Below are 19,434 nucleotides of genomic sequence, written 5' to 3'. Positions count from 1 at the left end.
CGCGTTCGCATGGATTTCCTTCAGGTGCTCCAGTTTCCCTCACAGTCTAAAGACATGCGGTACAGGTGAATTGGGTAAGCTAATTTGTGCATAGTGTATGAGTGTGAATGAGTGTGTATGGATGTTTCCCAGAGATGGACTGCAGATGGATTCCGCTGTGGCAATCCTGGATTAATAAAGCGACTAAGCCGAAAAGAAAATGAATGAATGACATTATTACATGAGGGGCACAGTGGTTCAATGATTAAAACTATTACCTCACAGCAATAAGGTCAATGTCCAAACACTTTCGATATATAGGTGAATTGATTAACTAAATTGGCCATAGTGTGTGAATGAGTGTGTATGGGTGTTTCCCAGTGTTGGGTTGCAGTTGGAAGTGCATCCGCTGCATAAAACGTGCTGGAGTAGTTGGGCATTCATTCCACTATTTATTTATTCCACTTGGCGACCTCTAAAATACAGAATAAGTTGAAGGAAAATGAATGAATGAACATTATTGCATTTTGGATTATTGAGAATTTTGAATTAAACTTGAGATAACATAAAAAAATATGCTGTGTCGTATTAACCAAAAGTTGGGTCAAATATTGACAAAAGCAACAGATGGTGTAAAAAAAGTGTCATATTTTTATTGCAACCCAATGGTTGGGGTTCACGAGTGAGGGAAGGATGGAACGTGAGGTTGACAGGTGGATCGGTGTAGCGGCAGCAGTAATGCTGGTCAGTTGTGGTGAAGAAGGAGCTGAAGCCATTCATTTATTATTGTAATGTCTTTATTTTATTATTATTATTATTTGTAATTTCTTTATGTATTTTTATTTAATGCAAACCCTGGCTTGTATATAGTTGTTGCTAGATATGTATGCTGGCTTTGTTCTGCAATAAATAAATAATCAAAAAAAAAAAAAAAAGAAGGAGCTGAAGCCGAAAGGCAAAGCTCTCTATTTACAGGTCAATCTACGTTCCTACTCTCACCTATGGTCATGACCGAAAGGACAAGATCTCAGATGCAAGCAGTCAAAATGAGTTTCCTTCGAAGGGTGGCAGGGCGCACTCTTATGGATAGGGTGAGGAGCTTGGTGTAGAGTCGCTGCTCCTCCACATCCAGAGAAGTCAGCTGAGGTGGCTCGGGCATCTGTTTTGGATGCCTCCTGGACGCCTACCTAGGGAGGTGTTCCAGGCATATCCCACTGGGAGGAGGCCAAGGGGAGGATCCAGGACACGATGGAGGGACCATGACTCTCAGCTGGCCTGGGAACGCCTCGAGATCCCCCTGGAGGAGCTGGAGAAAGTTTCTGGGGAGAGGGAAGTCTGGGGTTCTCTCCTAAGACTGATGCCCCCACGACCAAGCCCCGGAAAAGTGGCAGAAAATGACTGAATGAATGAACGACTAAATGATATTTGACCCAATTTTGCCTTAAAATACCCAGCCATGTTCAGTGCAGTGTTGAAAATATAATAATGAGAATTAAATAAATACATAATTAAAATAAATTATAGGCGACACAGTGGCTCAATGGTTAGCCTCTTCACCTCACAAAAAGAAGGTCGCTGGATCGAATCCCGGCTGGTCAGTTGGCATTTCTGTGTGGAGTTTGCATGTTCTCCCCGTGTTGGAGTTGGTTTCCTCCGATTTCCCCCACAGTCCAAACACATGCACTATAGGTGAACTGGATTAACTAGATTGACTGAAACTGAACGTGAGATTACAATCTAAATTAATGCAGGGTTGTATTTACCAAATGGGTCAAATGGACAAAACCAACAGTTGGGTCAAACAATATCTTTTAAATGTAAGTGGAACTCAGTGGTTGGGTTTAGCCATATTTGACCCAATGTTGGCCTAAAATAACCCAGCCATGTGAAGTCTAAAATATACTCTACACCAGGGGTCACCAATCTCGGTCCTGGAGGGCCGGTGTCCCTGCAGGGTTTAGCTCCAACTTGCCTCAACACACCTGCCTGAATGTTTCGAGTATACCTAGTAAGACCTTGATTAGCTTGGTCGGGTGTGTTTGATTAGGGTTGGAGCTAAAATCTGCAGGACACCGGCCCTCCAGGAACAAGTTTGGTGACCACTGCTCTACACGCTAAAATAGACTTGCATTTTAAAAAATGCTGCACTGTATTACCAAAATGGGTCCAAAGGACAAAACCAACAGTTGGGTTAAAAAAGTAATTTAAATCTAAATGAAACCTAGTGGTTGGATTTGTCTATATTTGACCCAATGTTAGCTTAAAATAACCCAGCCATGTTTAGCCTAAAGTACACTCTACACTCTAAAAATACACTTACACTTAAAAATATACTGCATTGTATTGACTGAATGTGTCAAATGGCCAAAACAAACAGCTGGGTTAAAAAAAAAAAAGTCATTTAAATCTAATTGAAGCCCTGTGGTTGGGTTTAGGCATATTTGACCCAATGTTGGGTTGAAAAAACCCAGCCATGTTCAGAGTGTGTGAAAAATATAGCAATGATAAATTCATTAACTCATTCATTTTCCGTTTAGCTTAGTCCTTTTATTAATCAGGGGTCGCCACAGCAGAATGAACCACTAACTTATCCAGCATATGTTTTACGGGGCGGATGCCTTTCCAGCTGCAACCCATCACTGGGAGACACACACACTCATCCACAAGCATACACTATGGACAGTTTAGCTTACCAAATACACCTATACTGCATATGTGTGGACTGTGGGGGAAACCCGGAGGAAACCCACACAAACTCCACAAAGATTGCCAACTGAACCAGCTGGGGCTCCAACCACCGACCTTCTTGCTTTAAGGTGATTGTGCTGTGATACCATAAAGCCATAATGAGAAATAAGTCATTAAATAAATAAATAATAAAGAAAAACATTTAAAATGCAAATAAAGTCTCGCTTAATAAGCTAATAATTGCAAAGCCCAAAAAAATTATGTAATATTTATTAAATAAGGTGGCATGGTGGCTCAGTGGTTAGCACTGTCACCTCACAGCAAGGCTGGTTTGAGTCCTGACTGGGCCAGTTTGCAATTCTGTTGGTGTACGAGTGTGTGTGCGTGTGTGTGAATGTGTTTCCCAGTACTGGGTTGCAGCTGGAAGGACATCCGCTGCATAACAAATGCTGGAATAGTTGTCGGTTCATTCCACTATGGAGACTCCTGATAAATAAGGGACAAAGCTCAACAAAAATGCATGAATGAATTAATTTAATAATAAACGTTTAATTACAGTTCTAAAATATTTGAGATTTAGGAAGCTTCTTTAAATCAAGAAATATTTGACAACACTAAAAAAAAAAAAAAAAAAATATTGAGTGAATTTGGCAACAAACACTATATTGGTGTTTGTTTTTGGTACAAATGCTTTAAAGATTGACTGAATACAAGCAGAGAAAATTAGAGATTGAGCTATTATTATATATGGTATACACATTTGTATAGGAGTCTTGAAAATTCTGTGAAGTGCATATTTAATAGTTTGTGGTAGTCAAATTTGGAGGTTTTTACAGTATTTAACACTAATAAACTCATGTCTTGACCCATTTTGCTTAAGTCTGATGCACACACTTGATTGTCATCTGCTCTGCTTATTTTGCACTAATTTACACAGTTTTTTGCACTGCATTAGTTACGCAAATTATTCATCTTTGTTATTTAAATCACTTTTATATTTAGTCTTTAGTAAATAATATGTCACTTAAAAGCACAAAAAACAAAGATTGCTAGCACAATTTCACACCTAAATTTTTTTTAGTTCACAATAATGTAAAACAGCAGTATTTTCAAGCTCGGAACCACATTGTATACGAGTTAGTGTAGAAAAATGCATGTGCAGAGCTACGCTGAACATGCAAGATGCAGTGTGTGTGTGTGGTTGTGTGATAATGCATTGCACCATCACAAAGTCATCTAACGCAGTGGCCCTGGAGTGCTTAGCTCCATCTTTTGTGTTTGGTGCTGTGAATCAGCACTGCTGAACCAAAATAGGCAACTAGGTCAGTGGTGTTTCTGTGCTATTCATCAAAGTCCCGCTGGCTCTGTCTTCTCAACCAACAGCTTCAATAAGACACAGAGACTCCGACTGTACATCCATCCATTCTCTCTTCATCACACCCATCAAGAACTTTTATCCAGACTTAATAAGTATTAGTCCTGCATTAGAGGTATAGCGACATCAAGTCATGATTTACAAGGGAGGTAGTGGCATCTGTCACCACTGGCTTGGTGGGTGTGGGACTTGTGAAGCTGCACATCGATAGATTTGCTTTTCAGTAATTGGACTTTCAGCAGTGAAAATTAAACCACACTGAACTGAACTAAACTGAAATTCTCTGAAAACTGGACTGACAGTTTCAATTTACTAGAACTTCAGTGTTAAGATGCTTTGACACAATCTACATTGAAAAAGGGCTATAGAAAAAAAAGATTAATTGAATTTAATCTGTAACTTATGTGCTCAGCATTAAGGAAGGTCTTCACAAACTCTTAATTTACTTTGAGTTAATAAAATAAGTGATAAATACACATTATACCATTTCAATACGGTCAACAAAGTTGGCCCGCTAATATAGAAAACAGAAGTGATCACCCCTGGACTCATGACAGTCAATGGCTAATGAGCAATAAAACGCTCAACGCAAAAAGCTCCTACAATAAGTGTTCGTCATAACATGTTTTCATTGATATATACCTGTATTTAGTTAGTATAGGACATTTGTCGAAATACCCCTTGAATATCTGAAAACTGAATGTTAAAATAACAAAATTAATATTCTAAATACTGAGAATATTGCCTTTAAAGTTGTTCACATTATATTCTCATCAATGCATAATACGGATCAAAACATTGGTGTAAAATTATTATTTTAAAATCAAAACTATTAACTATTCTTGTAATATTTATAGTGTGAAATTAAAAAAAAATCTTTGTACAAGACTATCGTTAATTAATACTCTAATGATTTTTGCTATAAAAATATATATAAAATTGTAACCATAAAACTTACACTTACCACTTTATTAGGTACACCTGTCCAACTGCTCGTTAACTCAAATTTCTAATCAGCCAATCACGTGGCAGTAACTTAATGCATGTAGGCATGGTCAAGATCAGGGGTCACCAAACTTGTTCCTGGAGGGCCGGTGTCCTGCAGATTTTAGCTCCAACCCTAATCAAACACACCTGAACAAGCTAATCAAGGTCTTACTAGGTATACATAAAACACCCAGGCAGGTGTGTTAAGGTAAGTTGGAGCTAAAACCTGAAGGGACACCGGCCCTCCAGGACCAAGATTGGTGACCCCTGGTCAAGATGGTCTGTTGCAGTTCAAAGTGAGCATCAAAATGAGGAAGAAAGCTGATTTAAGTGACTGAGTCATCTGAATGCCATGGTTGTAGGTGCAAGACGGGCTTGTCTGAGTATTTCAGAAACTGCTGATCTACTTGATTTTTAAACAACCAGGTCTGGATTGGCTAATCAGGAGGACTGAGAGAATTTCCGGTGAGCCGGTCTGTTTTTTTGGCGGCGAGGGCTGATGTCCCTAGCTGCTTGCACTCTCAGCAGTCACACTTTTTTCATTTATTTATTTATTTATTTGACCATAGTCTCTTTTTATTCAATATTATGCCGCAGCTCCGCTCTTTTTATTGATTTCCTCGCAGTCACGTGAGCAAAATGCAGCCTGCAGGTTAATGATGATGTAACTATCATTTGACCCCGAACAGCAACACCTTAGTGAATATAAGAATTTGAATAATTAATATTAATGAATATTACACCTGCTCAATGAAAATTAGAGGATTCACTACATTAATAAATCTGACATAACTTGATCAGAAATCTAAAAAGTGGAAGAAAAAGATAAAGCCATCAATAGAAAGTAATACTGTGTAACAATACTTTTAATCCAGTGGTCAGTACGTTGCGTTACGAAGCTTCTGACTTGAGTTCAAACCTCAGTAAAGTAGGTTATTTATTTATTTATTATTTTTTTTATTTTTAGTGTTAAGACATATAATACTGTTTGAGTTACTTATATATGTGTATATATTTTATTTTATTTTATTTTATTTTTATTTTTTAGTGTCACCACCGTTACAAAGGAATGGATATCTATAAGGAATTTAGCACAGAATATATATTCAGATATAGCAGGAAAGGACATTGTGATGTTTTCAAGAATACTGTTGGAGATTTAGCCACCCTTTAATGTTCTCATATTTATGAAAAACATATAAAGTTCTAAATCAGCTGTGTCCTTGAAATAGACGTGATAGTGTCATTAGTGACTGAATTGGAAATTACTTTATGTTAATATAGTCAGTCGTGAACTGAGGTGGGCCTGTCTAAGGCTTGAAACTCCAGGGCTGAAAAGGAGTCCCACTTCGGTCCTGGGCAACAGTAATTCAAATAAGCACTCGTTACAATCGAGGTCTGCAGAAAAGCATCTCTGAACGCACAACACGTCCAATATTCCCAGTACCTTGTTGAATCTATGCCTATGACTCTATAAATCTATTGGGTCTAACTCGGTAATAGTAAGGTGTACCTAATAAAGTGGCCGGTGAGTGTATTTTAGCTACTCCCATAAAAATAAACCGATACAACATACAGAAAAAGACGTTTGTACAAAACTGATGTTTTTGGACAGGTGCTCTAATTTAGATTTGAATGATAATTTAATGATCCATATTTTCTTTTTTGTGAAGTTTATTCATAAGTGAAGTTTATGTTTAAACAAATTTCGAGAGGATCACGTGCTTATGATTGCTAGCAACTGACCTGCATTATCTAATTCACTACGATCCAATCAGATGACTCCTAAACTAATATAAATACCCTGGGGTTTATTCCATTGCTATCTTCGTTTCGAAGAGTCCCCCCTTCCTCCCCTACTCCTCCTTCTTAGACGGGTGACACGGTGGCCCAGTGCCTAGCACTGTCGCTTCACAGCAAGAATGTCTCTGGTTCCTGGCTTTACCAAAACTAGCAGACATTTCTGTGTGGAGTTTGCACTTCTCCCCGTGCTCACGTGGGTTTCCCCCAGGTTCCCCGGTTTCCTCCCACCGCCTAAAAACATGCAATTAACATGACAATCCAAATTGTCAACATAGACACGCTTCTAGTTAGTAATTAATTTCAAGAGCATTCACTTACTACAGCAGGGGAGTTCTCGAGATCTACCTGAGCTCAAACTCCCCTCCCGTTGCCCTGGGCTCGAGGATCTCATGAGCTCAGGGCTCTCTCCCGGGACAGCATGCCAAACAAGCTTTTATAATTAATCATCAGCTAAGTGTGAACTCTTGAATCTAATTTCGAGCGGATCACGTGCTTATGATTGACACAGCTGGCCCCGAGTCAAGCTAATGTGCGAACCACCAATCAGACTATTCCTAACCCAGTATAAATAACCAAACATCTCACCTTTAGTCATCTTCGTCTTGAAGAATCCCCCCTTTCAACCCTTGGCGGCCCAGGGGTTAGCACTGCGACCTCACAGCAAAAAATGCCTCCGACTCGGGTATCCATCCAACCGGACAGCATTTTCGTGTGGAGTTCATGTTCTTCCTGTGCTTGTGTGGGTTTTCCCCGGGTCCTCCGGTTTCCTCCCACACTCCCAAAAACATGAGACTTAAGTAAACTGACTAAACCAAATTAGCACCAAATTCAATTCTGTCAGCAACACATCACCTTAGCAATCCCTACGCAGCAGGAGGGGGGATTCTCGAGATCTACCTGAGCTCAAACTCCCCTCTCGCCCTGCAACAGGAGGGAGCTCCGGGCTCTCTCCCAGGACAGCATGCCAAACTAGCTTATTACCAATCATCAGCTAAGTGTGATCTCTTGAAGATACTGTTCTCACAAAATAATAAGATGTGGATATTTAATCCTTTAATGTTCTTTCCTTTTTTTTTTGAGAAAATAAGAAAACAAAGAATGAGCTGAAATTATGATTATTTCTTCCAGCTACAAATGTTGCTGACTCGAACTACAGTTGCATGACTGCAAGAGTCCGTGAACCAAGTATCTACTATGCGCCATAGATAACCCATTACAGACATCAGTGTTGTGTAAATGTACTCATCTAACGTCATAAAATGTTCAATAAGCAATGATTTGACCCAAAGTTTAATGGCCTTAGTTGAAGAAATGTAAAAGAAATTGCTGAAAGTTACAGTATGTTAAAGTACATCAAATGCATTTGGAAAGATCAAGGGGATCTGAGTTTTTTGATGCGTCGTACGCTCTCACAAATTGATTTAAATGGACATGATGATATGTGATGAATGCATTCTGGCAGAATAGCATGTAATTTGGAGGTATTAATTTTTGAGTGCAATTAAACATTCAAACAGATTGGTTCAGCGTGGTATGGCGGATGGTTTCCTCTAGTGCTGTGCTATACATTTTCACTTCTTTTTTTTTTTTTTTTTTTTCATTAGCATGAACGGCGATATAGATGAGAATTACCTCTATTATCCGAGGCCTTGGCTGCGCTACCATCGGAATGAGAATGAGAAGTCAGAGCTGTCCGGTGTCTTTTTTAATTAAGCCTCATTTAACTTTTCACAGGAAGAGAAATTATTTCTGCAGCTCATATTACTCACCATTAGAAGCTATTAGGCCTGCCAGTGATTCCAGACGCAGACAAGATGTGGGTCACTGCGAGAATGTGCATCGTCTGCTGTGGGTTCAAGGAAAATTAAAGAAACGGGTAATTATGAAGTATTTTTCTTTGTGGGATTTTAACAGCAGAACAAACACAAGGAAACGCTCGAGAATAAATGATTTCTTTTATCTGCCGCTCACAGAATGTCAGGATTGTCAACAGCGGAAACGATCATGGCCACAGAGACCCAAACAAAAGATCACTTAACCTTTGCAAACACGGCTGGAAAAATGTTCACATTAGGATTATTGGGAGAAAGAGAGTCAAGGATTTCAAGGTTGATCAAAAAATAATAATAATAAGTGGAAAAGTGTTTTGGATGTAGCTCCTTTTTACTTTTGCATTACAACTTGTGTTCCATTTAAAAAAAAAAAGTGACGGTGATTAATAATATAGGAATAATATCAATCATTTATATTATGGTTTACAGAAGATTGCATGCTAAAATACCTTTCAGTTTATCGGAAGCTTATACTGTTCAAACCTAAATTGTAAAAAATGCTGGATTGTTTTAACACAACTTTAGATCAAATACGTGACCCCGGAACTGGCTTTAAATTGCATTAAAATGATATACTAATCAATTATATTTAAATCATCTCATTTTATTTTCAACAGGGGCTGCCACAGCGGAATGAACTGCCAACTTTTCCAGCATATGTTTTAAAGCTTAAAGTGATATTTAAGGCTTAACTAGGTTAATTAGGTTAACTAGGCAGGTTAGGGTAATTAAGCAAGTTTTTGTATAAAGATGGTTTGTTCTGTAGACTATTGGGGAAAAAAAAATTGCTTAAAGGGGTTAATAATTTTGACCTTAAAATGGTTCATAAAAAATTAAAAACGGCTTTTATTCTAGCCAAAATATGCCTTTATCCAGAACAAAAAATATTATCAGACATACTGTGAAAATTTTCTTGCTTTGTTAAACATCATTAGGGAAATAAAAAAAAAAATAAAAAAAAAATAATATATATATATATATATATATATATATATATATATATATATATATATATATATATATATATATATATATATATATATAAAAGGGGGCCTAATAAGTCTGACTTCAACTATATATAGACACAAGTACTATAAAAATTATCAGATATACTTATACACTAATTAAAATAGTATTTTGGCATACATAATAAAAAACCAAATACCCAAAAATAAATAAGAGTAAAAATTATATATATATATATATATATATATATATATATATATATATATATATATATATATATATATATATATATATATATATATAATCTGCAAAGCATACATCTGTATAGCAATTTAACTTATTAGGACTAAATTCAGCCAGGATAGCCTCAAAATACCAGCTTAATCTCTTATCTTACTTTTGTGCAATACCCCTCAAGTCACAGGAATGATCAAAACATATATATTTATTTACAAACTCACTCACAGGTCAGGAACGGGAATACATGAAAGAACAGAGTGACAATATTATACTGGACAAAGGACTTAGATGGAACTATAAATCCACAAGACATGATTAAACTGATAACAAACAGGGGAGAGACACAGGTGGAGCTAATAAACAATAACAAACGGCGGGGAAAACCGAACAAAGGAATCACATGACATAAACACAAGCTCATGGATCACAACACATGACAAATCACAGACACAAATATATGGAAAACAACACAATAGGTGCGTTCGACATGAAGCACCGCCGCAGCCGGTGATCAACGAGATTAGCTGAGCGCAGACGGGGGCGCAGTTGAAAACGGAGCTGTCAAGCCGGACAGCTGGACACCTGGGGCTCAAAATTGCGGCAGTCATGATGACTGATCAAATGTCGTCATCATCATTTATTTATGTATAGCAATAAAAGAGTTACAGTACAAATAAAACAGAATACAGTCTCTACAAACTATAGTTCATTTTTAAACAATAAGGGAATTGTGATTAATTATGAATTATGAGTAAGGGGAAAGGAGAGGGTAATATAAACATGAAAATATACAGGCCTATTAAATACAAAGCAATAAGCACAAATTTTAGGAGTTTAAACATCACTTCTTGTTTGAATATGCTAAAAACGGGTTTACATTTATTTACATTTATAGATATAAAACTTTCCAATATATATTAGTGTAAAACCCAAAAAACAAGGTGTTTTAAGCCTTAAACAATAATTAAGATTATTTTGGTTAATGAAAGCACTTTAATGTAAAAAGATTGATCATTCCTTAAATAAGTGAACTACACTTTCAGTAGAAGTTTCGCGGAAAGACCAGGTATTAACGTCTAGACAGGAAGTATACATATGTGTGTGTGTGTGTCTCAAAACTTAGGGCTTCTGCTAGTACCTAGAATAGCAAAGTCAAGTAAAGGAGGTCGAGCGTTTTCATTTATGGCTCCTAAACTCTGGAATAGCCTTCCTAATAATGCCCAAGGCTCAGACACACTTTCCAAATTCAAAACTAGATTAAAGACCTATCTTTTTTGCAAAGCACAGACTCAGTGCATCCTTTAGTGGTATAACACATAAATGTGCTCTTTGCAGGTTTCTGCATTTCGTTTATTACGTTCATTTCGTTTTTGTTACTAACACTCGCAAAACACGGGAGGTGCGCTGCAGGCGTAATCCTCACAACCTTCGTTCAATACATGTATCTACTATTTCACAACTCTCTCTCTCCGTGGGCCTCTGGAATTGTCAATCAGCTGTTAACAAGGCTGATTTTATTACCTCCATAGCTACATATTCTGACTATAATCTCATGGCTCTAACTGAGACCTGGTTGAGGCCGGAGGACACTGCTACACATGCTACTCTTTCTGCTAATTTCTCTTTTTCCCACACTCCTCGTCAGACAGGGAGAGGGGGTGGGACTGGACTACTAATTTCCAAAGAATGGAAATTTACTCTGATACCGTCCCTGCCAACAATCAGCTCCTTTGAATTCCATGCAGTCACCATTATCCACCCCTTCTACATAAATGTGGTTGTCATCTACCGCCCACCAGGTAAATTAGGTCACTTCCTAGATGAACTGGATGTTCTTCTCTCATCTTTTTCTAATTTTGCCACTCCCTTATTGGTGCTAGGTGACTTCAACATTTACGTTGACAAACCGCAAGCTGCAGACTTTCAGACTCTGCTTGCCTCTTTTGACCTAAAAAGAGCACCTACTTCTGCTACCCACAAATCAGGTAATCAGCTAGACCTTATTTACACACGACACTGCTTCACTGATCAAACAATAGTAACTCCACTACAAATATCTGATCATTTCCTTCTGTCTCTCAACATCCACATTACTCCTGAGCCGCCACACACTCCAACACTGGTTACCTTTCGCAGAAACCTACGATCTCTCTCACCCAATAGACTATCCACCATTGTTTCAGACTCTCTTCCTCCATCTCGCAAACTCACTGCACTTGATTCGAACAGTGCCACTAATACACTCTGCTCCACACTAGCATCATGTCTAGACCGATTATGTCCTCTTGCATCCAGGCCAGCCCGTGCCAGTCCTCCTGCACCCTGGCTCTCGGATGCTCTCCGTGAGCATCGCTCAAAACTTCGGGCTGCAGAGAGAATTTGGCGGAAAACTAAAAATCCTGCACATCTCTTAACATACCAAACTCTTCTGTCCTCTTTCTCAGCTGAGGTTACTTCTGCAAAGCAGACATATTACCGTCTGAAAATCAACAATGCCACTAATCCTCGCCTACTTTTTAAAACATTTTCCTCCCTCCTCTATCCTCCTCCTCCACCCGCATCCTCCACACTTACTACTGATGACTTTGCTACATTCTTCTGCACCAAAACTGCAAAAATCAGTGCTCAATTTGCTGCACCTACAACAAACACGCAAGATACAACACCAACACCACACACACTCACCTCTTTTTCTCAGCTCTCTGAGTCTGAGGTGTCCAAACTTGTGCTATCTAGCCATGCAACCACCTGTCCACTCGATCCCATTCCCTCTCATCTCTTGCAAGCCATCTCTCCTGCAGTCATACCAACACTGACTCACATAATTAACACATCTCTTGACTCTGGTTTATTCCCCACTACATTTAAGCAGGCTAGGGTAACCCCACTGCTAAAGAAACCCAACCTGGACCATACGCTACTTGAAAACTACAGACCAGTATCCCTGCTTCCATTCATGGCCAAGATTCTGGAGAAAGTAGTGTTCAATCAAGTCCTGGACTTTCTTACTCAAAACAATCTCATGGACAACAAGCAATCCGGCTTTAAGAAAGGCCACTCAACTGAGACTGCCCTGCTCTCGGTCGTGGAGGATCTCAGACTGGCTAAAGCAGACTCTAAATCATCAGTCCTCATTTTGCTGGACTTGTCAGCTGCTTTTGACACTGTCAACCACCAGATCCTGCTATCTACGCTTGAGTCACTGGGCGTTGCGGGCACTGTTATACAATGGTTTAGATCTTACCTCTCTGACAGGTCATTCAGGGTGTCTTGGAGGGGAGAGGTGTCCAACCTACAGCATCTAAACACTGGGGTACCTCAAGGCTCTGTTCTTGGGCCACTTCTCTTCTCCATCTACACATCATCTCTAGGACCAGTCATCCAGAGACATGGATTCTCCTACCACTGCTATGCTGATGACACCCAGCTATACCTCTCTTTTCATCCTGATGATCCCTCGGTTCCAGCTCGTATCTCAGCCTGCCTGTTGGATATTTCACACTGGATGAAAGATCATCATCTTCAGCTGAACCTCGCAAAAACGGAAATGCTTGTAGTTTCTGCCAACCCGACTCTACACCATAACTTTTCAATCCAGATGGATGGGGCAACCATTACTGCATCCAAAATGGTGAAAAGCCTTGGAGTAACGATTGATGACCAACTAAACTTCTCTGACCACATTTCTAGAACTGCTCGATCGTGCAGATTTGCACTCTATAACATCAGAAAGATCCGACCCTTCTTATCTGAACATGCAGCTCAACTCCTTGTTCAAGCTCTTGTTCTCTCCAAACTGGATTACTGCAACTCTCTACTAGCTGGGCTTCCAGCTAACTCTATCAAGCCTCTTCAACTGCTCCAGAATGCAGCAGCACGAGTTGTCTTCAATGAACCTAAACGAGCACATGTCACTCCGCTGCTAGTCCGTTTGCACTGGCTGCCAGTTGCTGCTCGCATCAAATTCAAAACTCTGATGTTTGCCTACAAAGTGACTTCTGGCCTAGCACCTTCTTATCTGCACTCACTTCTGCAGATCTATGTGCCCTCCAGAAACTTGCGTTCTGTGAATGAACGTCGCCTCGTGGTTCCATCCCAAAGAGGGAAAAAATCACTTTCGCGAACGCTCACGCTCAATCTGCCCAGTTGGTGGAATGAACTCCCTAACTGCATCAGAACAGCAGAGTCACTCGCTATTTTCAAGAAACGACTAAAAACTCAACTATTTAGTCTCCACTTCACTTCCTAAGCTGCAATTGCCTCTTTGAATATCACACTAATTGTACAAAAAAAAAAAAAAAAAAAAAAAAAAAAAAAAACTACTAACACTTCCCTTCTTAGACTTTACAGACCTGAAACTTGCCTTTAGTACTTATTCATTGTTGCTCTTAGTTGTGTAAATTGCTTCCTTGTCCTCATTTGTAAGTCGCTTTGGATAAAAGCGTCTGCTAAATGACTAAATGTAAATGTTTATATACACTATGAACAGCAGCTACACTAATTATTCTCTTTATTCTCTTCTTCCACCTAGGGATACTCATCCCGAGGCCCTCAGACTATGCAGCGCCACTGATTCGATCCAAGACCAGCAACGAGATCCCAAGGTTTCCATATCCTGGACCAGGCCGTATCCTGAGCAGCTGCTGTGGTGGTGGTCATGGAGGAGTGGAGAGCATGAGACAGATTCCTGTAATGCTCCAGGGACAGACAAGTCTTCGCTGAGGTCCAGCTTCCAGCCTCCGGCGCCTAAACTGCAGCTCTGCACAAGACATTTGGCCAGAGGAGAAATGGTCGTGCCCATCTGAGCCTGGTTTCTCTCGAGGTTTTTAAGTTCTTCACTTTCACCAATTGGTGATGTTTTTTTTCATCGCCGCTGTCGCCACTGGCTTGCATGGTTCGGGATCTGTAGAGCTGCGCATCGATGGATTACTCTTCAGTGTTTGGACTCTCAGTAGTGATTATTAAAACAACACTGAACTGAGCTAAACTGAACTGAACCTAAACACTAAAAACTGAACTACACTCTTTTAATTTACTATGATCTTTCATGTGAAGCTGCTTTGACACAATCTACATTGTAAAAGCGCTATACAAATAAAGGTGAATTGGTTTGAACTGTAAAATCCAAAGTTCAAACCATTAAACTCAATAAATCACTCTTACTCAATAAATCTTGGAACAATAAGTAGACACCTTAAAAAGCATCCTATATAAAATCACTTTCATCGATTTAATTTGTTGCCAAAAATGAGATGTCTCGTCTTTGACCCAAAACACACACACACAAAATAAATTCATCCCTGGTTTAAGACAAAAAAAAAGAAAGCAATTTAAGTTCCCCTGTAACGATTGCTTGTTTCCCAGTGTTAAGACTGGCGTCAACAGTGATGTTCATTCTGCTACATTTATCCCAGCTCAATCAAAGCAAAATACACAATGTCCGCAGCAGAGCTCACGTATCCGTCACATACTGACAGTGAGCATGCTTTCTTTCATTACAACACGATCGATGCGCTCCGATCAATCATTTTCGTGCCAGTGTCAGAGGCCTGCCAATACCGTTACCAGAGCCACTGCGCAGAAATAGGAAGAAGGGAAGATTTCCAGGCTTTACAGTCGATGCTTTAATGCTTTAACACATGATCGCTTTTTGAAAGTGGGCCGATCTGTAATCTTTGTAGGAGAATTTGTGATGGTGTCGCCACCCTTAGACACTGTGCACATTTAGGACACCTTCAAAAAGGACAACCGACTCTGAGGTTTAGTGGTTATTGATGCTCATGTGCTTCTAACAGCCCATGGAAATACATACTGTATTACAGGCCCAATGCATACAACATACACATTAATCTCAATGATTGTCTCACTAGAGTTCACTTTACCTGCACTACCTGACAAAACTCTTGTCGCTTATCTAAGTTTAAGAAACAGCAAATAATAAGTTGACTTCTAGTTAATCATTTGGTATCAGAAGTGGCTCATGTGAAAGGCAAATGCCTCTAGATTATGCTTATTTGACCACAATAAAATATGATCATGCCTTGACTTTTAATGATTTGATTAGGACAGTAAGGTCTGACTTTGCTCAGACAAAAGTCTTGTCACTGAACAGAAATAATGTCCAGTATAGAATATAAAGTCCTGCTGCAGTGAAGACAGAATGAATATTGTGTCTGACTCCATCATGAGCTTGGAGGACTGCATCCATACATCTCTGACATGCCTCAAATCACTGATTAATAAAGTCATATGGAATGAAGAAGAAAGCGTTCTTGCAGGACTCCCAGAGTTCATCAAGAGTCTTTGGATTCATCTTCAATGCCTCCTTCATCATCTTACCCCAGACATGCTCAATAATGTTCATGTCTGGTGACTGGGCTGGCCAATCCTGGAGCACCTTGACCTTCTTTGCTTTCAGGAGCTTTGATGTGGAGGCTGAAGTATGAGAAGGAGCGCTATCCTGCTGGAGAATTGTCCCTCTCCTGTGGTTTGTAATGTAATGGGCAGCACAAATGTCTTGATACCTCAGGCTGTTTGTGTTGCCGTCCACTCTGCAGATCTCTCGCACGCCCCCATACTGAATGTAACCCCAAACCATGATTTTTTTCTTCACCAAACTTGACTGAATTCTGTGAGAATCTTGTCTCCATGTGGGTTACAGTAGGTTTTCTGCAGTATTGGTGATGATTGGGATGCAGATCAACAGATGATTCATCAGTAAAATCCACCTTCTGACACTTTTCCAAATGATCAACTAGAAGTCAAGTTATTATTTGTTGCTTTTACAACTGGGATCCATGACAAGACTTTTGTCAGGTAGTTTAGAAACTGCAGTCATACATTTGTTGAAGTACGTTTTTGAATTTTCACAAAAATATAAGATAAACACATATTTCCAATGGGTTTGTGTTGTATGTTGGGTTAAAATGTGTCATTGGACATTTCCCAGTAACTCTTTCCTATTTATATTATATTATTAATTAATTAATTAATTTATTTATACATTTTTATGTTTTATGCATCAGATGCCCTTCCTGCTCCAACCCATCACTGGAAACATCTTTACACACTCACACACTACGGACAATTTAGCCTACTCAATTCACCTGTACCACATTTCTTTGGACTTGTGGGGGAAACCAGAGCACCCGGAAGAAACCCATGCAAGGTAGGGAGAACATGCAAACTCCACACAGAAACACAACCCAAGCTCATTCTGAAAACGTAGTCCCGCGTTTTATTTTTTTAAGCGAACGCTGCGGGGCAGTATGACGCTGTTCCCCTTCGCGCTTGTCTTACCTCCTTGTGGAGGGCTTTCCTGCTGCAACCCGTTTGTCCACTCAGCTCAGCGTGTACGTCGGCAGGCTCGAGATGCAGAGAGGGGTCGACCACGACGACCGGTTTCGAGTCCGGGGAAGAGCAGTTCCAGCAATCAGGTAAGACAAAAACAGAATCCCAAAAATTAAGAGAACGAGTTTCGTAACAGGGTGAGAACGCGGCGAAATCCGAAAACGCGGTAGAATAAAAAAAAAATATCAGGGCTTTTATTTTTTTTGGCGGCTTTTGTAAACTGTTGCTCGGGTTTAGGGAAGTGAGCGGGTGGGCGGGTCGATCGGTAAAATTGGTTGGGTTCAGGGAAGGAGGAGGGCGAATTGGCTGATTGGCCGGTCGCGCAGTCAATCATTCGGTCAGTCGGACAGCGGCCTCCGGTGGGTTCATGCGAGAACAGCGCGGGTGCGAACCACGCTCGTGAGAGGCGTCTGAGGTGCGCAAAAGCGCACAACAGCGGCCTCTCGCGGATTTGCGAAAACTAAAACTGCAGCCGTACGTACCTGCCGGGACGTATTCCGTGGTCTCCAGGAACGTCAGCGGGACTACGTTTCCACAATGAGCCCGGGTTGCAGAAACACCAACTGAGCCAGCCGAGACTCGAACCAGCAACCTTCTTGCTGTGAGGTGACAGCACTACCTACTGCGTCACTGCATTTTGTCTTATATTATATTATTTGACAAAATTGATTTTGATTGATTGATTTTCTTGTCAGTCTAGTCCCTTTATTAATTCGGGGTCGCCACAGCGGAACGAACTGCCAACTTATCCAGCAAGTTTTTATGCAGCGGATGCCCTTCCAGCCCCAACCCATCCCTGGGAAACATCCACACACACACATTCACACACACTTATACACTATGGACAATTTAGCCTATCCAATTCACCTGTACCGCATGTGTTTGGACTGTGGGGGAAACCCGAGCACCCGGAGGAAACCCACACGAACGCAGGGAGAACATGCAAACTCCACACAGAAACGCCAACTGATCCGAGGCTCGAACCAGCGACCTTCTTGCTGTGAGGTGACAGCACTACCTACTGCACCACTGCTTCACCCTATATTATATTATATTATATTATATTATATTATATTATATTATATTATATTATATTATTAGTTAATCCAATTTCCATATTGCACATGTGTTTGGACTGTGGAGGAAACTGGAGCAGCTGGAGGAAACCAACACAGGGAGAACCTGCAAACTCCACACAGAAATGCCAACTCGAACCGACAACCCTCTTGTTGTGAGGCCACAAAGCTGCCACCAAGCTGCCCTATTTCTACCGGAATGCATCTATTTATTTATTTTAACGTGCTCATTTTATATCAGTTTGACATTTTCAAGCATTTACATTTTATAGGTTAACAAACAAACCCCAAGCATGCATGTGCTCCACCCAAATCAGTCATCACAATGTTACTAAACACATTCACCACAGATTTTAGCAGCTGTTGAAGCTCACAATCTTGTACTTTTAACAAAACATAAAATGACAGAAGGCAGAAATGGTGTTTCCTGATGGGTTTTTAGCACGATAAGGGATCAATTTTTGAAAATGCAGTGCGGCTATTGAAGTGATCTCTATGCCAAAGTGGCCTGAATTACCCAAACTCTCTAACTGGGATTGTTCTGTTTGAAGTTAAAGTGCAGCGCGGTGGTAAGTGCACAAATGACACATTACTGGCTGTTATGGTGTGCCAATGAGTGTGTGTGTGTGTGTGTGTGTGCGTGTGTGTGTGCGTGTGTTTGAGTGTATCACTGCTTATTCCAATCACTTTGATGTGTGAATTGGCTTGTTTTTTTGCTACTGACATTGAAAACTATGCGTGTGTGTTTTCAAGGGTAAAGGACTTAATTTCTTGACTGCCGTTTGCGAATATCTGACACATTTTAATAACCTGTTGTAATGCTGCTTGACAAGGAAACTGAATTCTGTCACAGTCTTTGGCCAGCGAACATTGAGTTTTTCTTGGACGAATTTTTAAAGAGCTTTCGGGCAGGGAATTGTTGACCCAATCTGGCAGTACTGGGCAGAAGCTATTATCAGAATGATACATACTCATAAATTATACACAAACAAACCCAAAGACGGGGTCAGGGTCAGATCTACTAAGCAGGACAAATTAGTTGGAGTGTACGTTTTCCTGAAAGTGCCTATGGTTGTGTGAAGCTGTGGGTGTTTCTACTGACAATAAACAAACTAAATAAATAAATAGATGAAACAGT

General features: G+C 40.0%; 1 protein-coding gene across 1 annotated transcript; it reads left to right on the top strand.

The window, feature by feature from the left end:
- Positions 1 to 11,270: 11,270 nt before the first annotated feature.
- Positions 11,271 to 14,186, top strand: LOC141377611 (uncharacterized). The gene is made up of 2 exons (XM_073922320.1): positions 11,271 to 11,669; positions 11,751 to 14,186. Exons 1-2 carry the CDS (start codon positions 11,423 to 11,425, stop codon positions 14,117 to 14,119), a joined length of 2,616 nt encoding a protein of 871 aa, XP_073778421.1. The 5' UTR covers positions 11,271 to 11,422; the 3' UTR covers positions 14,120 to 14,186.
- Positions 14,187 to 19,434: the final 5,248 nt, after the last annotated feature.

This window comes from Danio rerio, chromosome 14 (assembly GCF_049306965.1).
Source record: "Danio rerio strain Tuebingen ecotype United States chromosome 14, GRCz12tu, whole genome shotgun sequence".
NCBI classification, from domain to species: Eukaryota; Metazoa; Chordata; class Actinopteri; order Cypriniformes; family Danionidae; genus Danio; species Danio rerio.
Note: the sequence above shows the minus strand (reverse complement) of the source record. Positions and strands in the feature narration are given on the sequence as shown.

Excerpts from the sequence above, each read along its gene's own strand:
- LOC141377611 (XM_073922320.1), top strand. The coding sequence starts at position 11,423 with ATGGCTCTAACTGAGACCTGGTTGAGGCCGGAGGACACTGCTACACAT. Across the intron at positions 11,670-11,750 it reads TGTCATCTACCGCCCACCAG|GTGACTTCAACATTTACGTT; the intron begins GTAAATTAGGTC and ends TATTGGTGCTAG.